The sequence below is a fragment of the Trichomycterus rosablanca genome, chromosome 3 (assembly GCF_030014385.1).
Source record: "Trichomycterus rosablanca isolate fTriRos1 chromosome 3, fTriRos1.hap1, whole genome shotgun sequence".
Taxonomy (NCBI): domain Eukaryota; kingdom Metazoa; phylum Chordata; class Actinopteri; order Siluriformes; family Trichomycteridae; genus Trichomycterus; species Trichomycterus rosablanca.
The window spans coordinates 8,027,302-8,037,500 of record NC_085990.1 but is presented as its reverse complement, the minus strand read 5'-3'; the positions used below and the strand labels follow the sequence as shown (position 1 = coordinate 8,037,500).

At 45.3% G+C, this 10,199-nt stretch overlaps 1 protein-coding gene across 2 annotated transcripts in view; it reads left to right on the top strand.

Annotated features, from left to right (window-relative positions):
• The window catches only part of atn1 (atrophin 1), a 13,297-nt gene extending 3,367 nt beyond the window's left edge, over positions 1-9,930 (top strand). Inside the window, exons 4-10 of one of the 2 annotated variants that reach the window (XM_062992580.1) lie at positions 801-905; positions 1,014-3,520; positions 4,488-4,716; positions 4,966-6,271; positions 7,030-7,158; positions 7,996-8,131; positions 8,613-9,930. In XM_062992580.1, the coding sequence (XP_062848650.1) occupies positions 801-905; positions 1,014-3,520; positions 4,488-4,716; positions 4,966-6,271; positions 7,030-7,158; positions 7,996-8,131; positions 8,613-8,646 (4,446 nt within the window). In that variant the 3' untranslated portion in view covers positions 8,647-9,930. Of the gene's footprint in view, positions 1-797; positions 906-1,013; positions 3,521-4,487; positions 4,717-4,965; positions 6,272-7,029; positions 7,159-7,995; positions 8,132-8,612 lie in introns of both variants that reach the window. The other variant, XM_062992579.1, reaches the window with a different exon arrangement.
• The last annotated feature ends 269 nt before the right edge of the window (positions 9,931-10,199 follow it).

Genomic DNA, 10,199 nt, shown 5'->3' with positions numbered 1-10,199 from the left:
TTTAAAACAGACAGAAAAATTTAAAAAGACAGACAGACAGTGAGATGTAAGAGATCGCACAGACAGACAGTCAGACTGACAAATACAGTTTGAATGACAGATACAGTTGTACAGACAGAAAGTTGGACAGACAAATAGAGTTGAAGTGACAATTACAGTTGGATTTACAGTCAGACTGACTGACAGATACAGTTGTATAGACAGATACAGTTAGACAGACTAATACAGTTGGACTGACAAACACAATTGGAATGACATACAGTTTGACATACATACAATTTGGCAGACATTCAGTTGGGCAGACAATTAGAGATGTAGTGACAATTACAGCTGGACTTACAGTCAGACTGACAAATACAGTTGTACAGACAGATACACTTAGACAGACCAACACAGTTGGACAAACAGTTGGACTGACAAATACAATTGAAATGACATATAGCTGGACAGACAGATACAGTTGGACAGACAGATAGTTGGACTGAGAGATACAGCTTGACAGACAGACAGTTGGATAGACAGGACATTCATTTAACTCATTAATTAGAGTGTCCACATAGTTTTCCCACAGATACTGTAGAAAGTAGTAATTCAAAGTGTGAGCTATTCTTTTTACTGACAGATTTATAAAAAATGACCAACATCTATATTTATTTAATTATTACAAGTCATTAGTTTTTAAAAAGATTTTATGGTCACTGTCACAGTGGGTCTGGAGCCTTTCTGAAAACATTGAAGATAATACCCAAGCTGCCACCCCATTATATAAACTACAAATGTAATTTTAATACGTTTAGCAGAGAGCTGCTGGAGAAGAGCTCAGCTGCTTTCCCAGACGACCACCCGATTCATCCGAAAGTGATGGAGAACGCACTCTTCCTCCACCAAAGAGACCCAAAGTCCAGGTAAAGTTAAATGCAGATTATGTTAGATGTCTTTTGGTCATTGCTTCCCACCATTAATTCACTTCACTTCTACCTAGTAATGCATTCATTTAAATTTTGTACCGCCAGGATTCGTTGACCAGTGCCCCAACTTCGACACATTCGACAGGGACTACAGCTTCTACACCTCACCCGACCTCAAGCAACACCCATTCTCGGGAAAGTGACAATGAAGATGGTCAATCACAAGCCAGCCGCAGCTCGGCTGGTGGAAGCTTGGCTAATAGTAGCAGTAGCATTAGCAGTGGACGGGACATCGATCAGGACAATCGATCGTCCTCGCCGAGTCTCACTGGCTCACCATTGGCTAGTTTGGACTCTGAATCAGACTCGCCAGACTCACCAAAGCAAGCAGTTAAATCGAAAGAAGGAGTGGGTCCTAAATCAGGAGGAGTAGCAAAAGGGGGTGATAGTGGGGGTGTAGAACCTAGGGACACTGAGGAATGTGTTGAGATTGATTCATCGCCGTTGAAATCACCTTCATCTGTTGGTCCACTGACTGACAGCAGGAAGTCATACTTTGCGATTGAGTCAAAAATGCAGCCCAAGATGGAGTTCTCCGGCCCTTTGAGCGATGAAGCGTTTCATGGCTGCAGCCGCATCAGTGTCAACCCCAAAATTTCCTCTCAGTGTGGAGGAAAGACAATTGGGGGTGGGGAGTATCCACAAGGAAGTATCAGTTTAAGCCACTCCCCTTCATCTGCACTCCCACCTCCACCAGCTCTCAAACCTCTGGATACAGGGCCAGGGACTCCAGGGGATGTGAAACTAGAAAAGGTGGAAAAATGTGACAAGACTCCACCCTCTCTTATGCCACAGGCCACCTCCTTACCTCAGCAGGCCCCACCCACCAGACACCCGCATCACTATAGTCCTACTACATGGTCAGGCAATGCTGCTGGTTGCTCTGGAAATTGGGGTTATTCACGTTATCCAGGTGTCCATCATGCACCTGTGCAACAGCAACAACTGCCCTCAGTTTACAACCCCCCTTCTTCTAACCGTCACAATTCCCATCCTCCCTACCTGCCTCACCCACACCCAGCCCACACACAACCACCCCAAACGCAACCACCTCACTCACACAGGGACTACATGCCACGGTATTCCAGTCTGATTGAGAGGGAAAGGTCTCCAAGAGACCTTGGGATCAAAGATGGCACTGCCACTGCTGCTGGTGCAGCCACCAGTTCTAATTCAGGAACTGATTTTGGTACTACAGTGCCTGGACAGAACCGAGATTTTGGAGTACTAAACCGAGATGGGCTTTCCGTAGGTCGGGAATTCCGACCCATGTTCCGAGAGCGTGATGCTACAAGAGACTTTCCCTTGCAGAACCAGAACCAGCAACACATAGCACAGAATCGGGACTTTGGACCTGGAGTGGCATGTGCTCCAGGAGGTACAAGTGGGTGTCACCCAAGAGATAAAGAGGGGAGATGGGGTGAGTTTGCAGGGCAGATTAGGGAAACAGGGAGTAGCAACAATACAGGTAGCACCTCAAGCACTAACTTATCATCTAGCTCCCCGCAGAACATCTCAGCCACACCAAACAAAGACTTTCAGGCTTCAGTGGAGCAAGTGGTTCAAGGGCCATGCTCCCAAGGCCCCTCTTCTGGGTCAGATCCTTCCACTACTGCACAATTTTTAAGGGAATACCCCCCATCAGGGGCCAAGGAATATCCTCCAACAGGGGCTCAACCTTCTGTTCCTCATCCTGGTTCTTCCAGAGAATACCCAAGTCCCACTGGAATTCCTGCAAATCTCGGCCGGGATTTTGCTGGAGGACCTCCAGTTTCCCACTCGCATTACATGGTCCAATCGGGCTTGGGTGTTCAATCCAGAGAGCGTGAAAGAGAAAGAGAGAGAGAAAGCATTGCTCCATCTTCCCTTTATTCCAATCGCAGTCATCCACCACCTCTTTCCCCATCTTCATCTTCCTCCGGACATGGAAATTCCTCTCTTACCTCCTTTCCTCCAACTTCCCACAGCCAGCAACCTTTGCCGCAACCTACTTCGACACTCCCAGCCAGTCAGACTCGCCCAGGGCAGTACCCTTTGTCCAATCAGAGTCCGCCAACTCCTCATTCTCCACTTCCTAGCCCTTCAAAAAATCAGATGGGAGGAATTCCACCCTTTACATCACCTTCTGCACCCTCTGCCTCAGGTGTGGTCACTTCCAGTCTTTCCGGGTGCAGACCTGCCCCTTATCACAGCACTTTAAACAGTAATGTCCCTTTTTCTGGCACTTACCATGGCAACAATAGCCACAGCAACACTTCAACAGCCAACAATACAAATAGCAACAGTAGTGCTACCAGTAATGTGCAGTTGCATTCACCTCCGCCCTCTAAAATCCAACCACATCTCTGCAACCCGGTAGTTCCACCTAGTAATGCGTCGACAGGAGCAGATGGACCAGCTGACTCTTCATCTTGCCCCCAGCCACCGCCTGTCATAAAGGAGGAGCCAATAGAAGAAAGAGTGGAGACTGAGAGTCCACCTACTGTCCTCAGAAGCCCCTCCCCTGAGCCAAAGCCAATCGATATTCCAATTCATGCCAGCCAATCAGCTCGGTAAGACATTTAATTAGGCATAACATTTTGGACTGCTGTTCTGATCACTAATGTAAGCTTAAAGAAATAAACAATATGGACACTCAGGTCATGTAGAAATCTACTAAGCTAGCGGACTACTGCCTAAACCACAACCACGAGTCACAAGTCTGAGTCTCTGTGGTGCCTTGGTCCTTGCCAGGTTCTTGACAGATACAAGTTTTGTGCAACCAGCAGAAGTTGTCAGAGAGCACAGGGAAACAGACTACAAATAATAAACACAACAGTATATTGTCTTTACTTTTGATACTGTTCGTAGCTAAGTATCAGTCTATCCAAGGTCCTGGGTTCGATTCCCAGGTGGAGCAGTCCGTGTCCTTTCTGTGTGGAGTTTGCATATTCTCCCGTGTCTGCGTGGGTTTACTCCCACAGTCCAAAGACATGTAAGTGAGGTGAATTGAAGATACAAAATTGTCCATAACTGTGTTTGACATTAACACTTGAACTGATAAATCTCAGGGTGAATCTCAGTTGTAGCCTAGTGGTTATGGTACTGGACTAGTAATCAGAAGGTTGCTAGTTCAAGCCAGAAGACTGGCAAGTCGCCACTTGTGTACGGAGCGTTGTGTACGGAGAGACACACCCTGAGAGCACTCTTTTCTCATCTCTGTGCAGGCGCCATCAATCAGCCAGCAGAGGTCGTAATTGCACCAGTCATGGGAGAGAGACCCCATCCGGGTTAGTCCCGCCCATATATGAACAACAGGCCAATTGTTGTTCATGTGGCCGCTTAGCCTTAGCCGTCAGGCAGAGCTGAGATTCGATACGATGTATTCGAGATCCAGCTCTGGTTCCAGTGTGTGTTTTTACCGCTGCGCCACCTGAGCGGCCGTGGTGCCAGCCTCTTAAGTGGATAGACTGTTACTTTTTACTTGCTCCAATATTTTCCAAGATTTTCATGACCGTATAAACCTTGTGTACATTTCAGGTTCCACAGGGTTCTAGATCGTGGCAGTGCAAATTCCTGTGCACGTACCGATGTTCTCTTCATCCCGCTGGATGGATCTAAACTGTGGAAAAAAAGAAACGAGGCAATAGAACGGGCCCGACGAGAGGTGGAGCAGCGAGCCCGGGAACTGAGAGAGAAAGAGAGAGAACGAGAGAGGGAGAGAGAAAGAGAGAGAGAGCGAGAGAGAGACCTGGAAAGGCACTTGCAGGTAAGTACATAACTTATGACACCTTAGGGGTAGGGTGAGGTGATAAACAAATTCATGGCTTTTATTTGTAGCACAAATTTGGTTTCGTGGGTGCCCCAAACTACTTTTTTCAAGTTCATGTTGGGTTACTAAAGGTATCAGAAATCTAAAAATCGCTGTAGGACCAAATGGAGAGAAGAGGTCAATTATCCAACAGTCATTTTAACAGGTTAACATAATTTGTTGCTTTGTATCTTCCTCTGTTTTTAGCAGAAAGAGAGTAACCCAGGTGCTGTCCCCCGTCAGGGTTCGTCTCTCTTCTTCTCACCTTCCTCCTCCATTATTCTGGATCCTTCCTCATCCTCTTCTTCCTGCGTAAACCCTACCCATCACACTGCCCATCACCCACCCCACTCACTCCACCCTTCCCATGCCCACTCTCTCCATCCTTCCATCCCTCACTCCATCCCTCACTCGCTTCTCCTTCCATCTGTTGGGGGTCTTGGTCCATATCTAGGACCTGACACGCCAGCCTTGAGGACTCTGAGCGAATATGCCCGTCCTCATACAATGTCACCACTTGGTCATGCCAGTCGAGCCCCAGCTCATTTTCACCCCTATCCACATCCACACTCTCACCCTCACGTCCACCCCTCCCTGTTTCTACCCCAGTTCCAAAACCCTGCCCTTGCTCATCCGCATCACCTTCCTGCCGATGCTGCCACTGCTGCGGCCATCCTTGGATTCCTTTATGGATCTGGACTGGAGGGAGGCCACGGCCATCCAGGAGCAGCGCATGTGACAGGGCCCGGGCCAGGTGGAATGGCAGGTCTGGGGGCTGGCCTTGGAGGGGTGGGGTTTCCCCATGTGGCTGCTCACAGAGAGCGAGTGAAGTCTGGGTTTGACTTCAAGAGTGAATTTGACTCGCATACACACTCTCATTCACATGCTTTACTGCTAGGGGGCGGGGCCGGGAATGGAGCATCAGCCAGTGATGTAGCCATTTATGGGACACCTCCACCTCCAGCACCGCCCCCTCCGGTCCTCGCTACAGTGGCAAGAAATCCAAATCCCATCCCTCAGCCTTTATCAACTCCACCCACTTCCTCTTTATTACCACCATCTCTTCCCAGCCATGCCCCTCCCACAGTTACCCCCACAGGTCCAGCCCCTCCTCCGCCTCCTCCTGCCCCCCCTCCACCTCCGCCCCCTCCTACGTCCTCTTCTCTCCATCTCCCCTCACCTCACTCCTCCCATCCCACCCAGCCCCCTGCACCTGAAGGTTACTCCACCCCAATTCGGACTTCACCCAGTACAGAGAGAGCTCGGAGTGTGGAGAGAGAGAGGGAGAGAGAAAGAGTTCACTCAAGTGGAGAGAGAGAACGAGGAGCATCTACTGGAGGAGGAGGAAGTGGAGGAGGTGTCACAACATCTGGGGCTTCTACAGGAGGCAGTTCTTCAGGAGGAGGCAATGCAGGAGAACCTCTGGGGCGACTGCAGATGTTGAACGTGACTCCACATCATCACCAGCACTCACACATTCACTCTCACCTGCATCTACATCAGCAAGATACAGGTAACTATCACACACACACACACAAACACACACATGTGCACACACTAAGGTCTTCAGACTGACCAGGGTAGGAACAGGTGGACAGATTCAGAGAGTTCAGGTCTAGGGCCAAGTAGATGTAATTTACATTTTCAGCATTTAGCAGACGCTTTTACCCTAAGCGATGTACAGTTGTAAAAGTATCCAATCTAAGCAATTGAGGGTTAAGGGCCTTGCTCAAAGGCCCAACAGTGGCAACTTGCCAGTGGTCTGGCTTGAACTAGCAACCTTCTGATTACTAGTCCAGTACCTTAACCACTGAGCTACAACTGCCCTGAGATTCATCAGTTCAAGTTTTTAATGTCAAACAGAGTCATGGACAATTTTGTATCTTCAATTCACCTCACTTGCATGTCTTTGGACTGTGGGAGGAAACCCACACAGACACTGGAGAACATGCAAACTCCACACAGAAAGGACTCGTACTGCTGCACCTGGGAATCGAACCCAGGACCTTTTTGCTGTGAGGCGACAGTGCTACCCACCGAGCCATTGTGCCGCCCAGATAGCTTTGGAACAGAACACCTTGTCCTGGGTAAAAAAAATGTTAGTGTTAGGACTAGGTGGACAGCTTTGAGGAGCTAAAGGCAAGAACACCAGGTGAAAAGACAGTTGGAAGCTTTAGGGAGTTTAAGGCTAGTACACCATGTGGATATTGTTTACTGGGATGTTTAGAAAGTTTCATTTAAATCTTGTTCTTCTTAAAAATATTTGTACAGCAGCTAGTGGCGTGCACCCGCTTATAGATCCACTAACAACGGGAGCTTCGTTACCACGGCTACCATATCCAGGATCCATCATCACACACCCACTTACAGAGAGCGACGTACTACGACAACAACTCTTTGGTAACACACACCATGCTGCTTTTGATACTGTTTAGGTCAGAGGAAATGATTGTGTAGATTTGGGTCAAATTACAGTTGCACTGCTTTTTTATTATATTTTTGAAATGTCTTACTGTTGGTACAGTGACTTCTAGTGTCTGGTCAATGTGCTGGCATGGGTGGTCAAAAAGTATAGAGTTCTGTAGTCAGGTGCACCTGTAAGAACCCATCACTAACAATCCATCACTGACCACTCCACAGTGGAACTGAGTAAATCCAAATTGGAAAAAATGCTAAAAGAGGGGAAAAGGGTTTAAAGTAGCGTACATTTTGGAGGTTAAGGTACTTGTTGGATACATTAATCTACTACCTTAGTCTAATTCATACCAATTTAACCTGGGTCTTAATTTCTACTATTTCTTATGTTTTTGTTTTTATATTTATAAAGTTCATTCTGGTCAAATGACTAACGCTGTCTCACCGAAACATGTTAAAAATACCATCTACATAAGTTCATCTACTATGACTAGAGACTCACCAAAGGAAGCTGCATAGTCTTCAGCTGACTGGTCTAGCTTACTTAAGCCATTAGCTTTAGCATGTTCAGGGTAGTTCATTGTGATATCTGTTCAGGTTTGTATACATGTGAAAGAAGAATAACTTACACCTCTGCTAATACCAAAGCCAAAAATCCAACAGCTCTGTAGGAGATGTGGCATCACCCGTCCACCTCATCTTCTCTGTTCCAGGCATTATGATTTATACACTGTCCTTCTGATCTTTAGACTACTGATACTAAACTGTGCAGCAGAGTTGGTTGATGTTCTGACTCCTGTGTGTGTGTTTTTGCATGTGTAGGTGCACCATTCCGTGATTTACCTCCTCACTCTTCCATGCACCACCAGAACACAGAGCTACAGATCCAGAGACTGGCACTGGAACAGCAGTGGATTCACCACCACCACCACTCCCTCACCCAGGAGGAGTACTACAGGTATGCACACACACACACACTTAATTTTCCCTATGTTCATTACACCCATCTGGTATGTACAAATATCTCAACAACGGTGCTGCACCTAGTACTACTCATACCAGAACAACACACACTACCATGTCATTGTCATGATAGTGACATGTTTGGTGTAGGTCCTTTTGGGGTCTCTTTTAATTGATAAATGTGGTACAGGGATGTGAAAACACATCTGCACAGAGCAGCAGATGAGCTACAGTTAATGATTGTATACCCACAAAGTTTATCTGTATGGTAGTTGTAGCATATAAAATAATCACTGAATGTACGTACCAGTGCTCAGTGAGTGTAAGAGTGTAGTTGGGCTTCATGACATGCTTGTGTGCAATGAAGTTGGCACGTTTTGCCTAAGTAGAGCCCCTAATCCGTTTATTTTGTTGTACCCAATTATTCAGTGCATGTATACACACTGGCTGATGTTGATCTCTGTTTCACATTGCAGCCACCTGAAGAAGGAGAGCGACAAAACGCTGTAACCATCAAAAAAGAAAATGATCGGGAAAAGTGCAAATAACAGAGTGAGGGGTGTAAGAGGAGTGCACACTTATACAAAGTGAACTCTCAACACACAACACACACTTTAACACAGTAACACAAGACCAGTGTGATGGTCCGAGTGTGCTCTACTGACACATCACATCCCATTACACACTGCTACCATAATCAGATTCCTACAGCATGACTGATTGGCTAAGATCAGTATCAGTAATGATAATTCACATGCACAATGATCTACAGTAGAATCAATGATTTGTATTGAATTTTTTTAGCCCTAGAGGGCGCTGCAGTTACACCAGGCTCATCAGGCTTATACTCACATACAATCTTGGTTATTTAGACTTAGGAAAATAGGACAAGGTTTTGTGAACATGATGGTGGTTTGATGAGGGAATAAAGGTGAAACAGTGTTGAGTAAAAGTATTGGGACACACCAGCTCCTTCAACTTCTGTCTGTGTGAGGTGGATCGTCCAACAATGCATCCTGGTTCATCTCTTCCACTGGTAAACGCACAGAAAACAGGATTTGTTGGACCAGTCGACCTTCTTCCATTGCTCTGATGTGCAGTTTGATCCAGAGTAAATCTTCTTTTTCTAAATCTTCTGTACTAGGCGCTATAGCACTTATTCTCTCCGACAACAATGAGTCTTGACCACCCACCAACCTGTCAGTGGTCTTTGCTGCATTCAACATGTTAACTAATGTGAACGTGAGCCTAATGTGTTGGCCTGTCAGTGTAAAGCCTGAGCCTTGTGGGATTATGGGTATGTGTACTGAAAGTTATGGAGGTTTCACTTACCTTTGTAGCCCGGTAATGTGAACAGTTTGGACACTAATATGGAAATGGATGTTGGATCAACATCTGATCATTAATGTAAAATTAAACATTGTCAGTTTTGCACACTCGGATGTTTAGGAGCAAACAACCAATTTACAATTTCTCTTTTTGTCTTTGCATGTAGCTGAATATGAAGAAAAAAACCCAAACATTTGATTTTTGGGTGAAAAGTTTTAAAAAAGCAAAATTTTTTCTAGTGACTTGCTGTAAGAAAGCAGGTATACTCGAGTGTGCATGTGGATCTACACTCCGCTCTCATCCTCTTTTTATTTTTAGTATTGTTCTTAGTATTGTTCTTATTAATATTAATGTTAATGTTTAATAATAATTATGTAATTATATAACATTATTTTCTGTTTGATATTTTTTTACATTTTCATGGTATTGTTTATTTTTATTTTTTTTATTTACAAGTTTACTTGTGGGGGGTGGGGGGGGGGAACAAACAACTGGAAATAAAATAATTTTTTTTCTAAAACGGCTTGATCTCTTTCATTTTTTATATACTCTTTAATACTTTGAGCATATCTGAATATTGGAGGGGTGTGTTTCTCCCAACATATGCTGTGATTACTGCCTTGTTCTGGAAAAAACCCCAGTTTTATTGCTTTTTTCACTATTATTTATTTTTAATTTGACTTTTTTTTCCTTATATTTTTTTTATTCCTTGTAACTAAATGTAACTACATTAT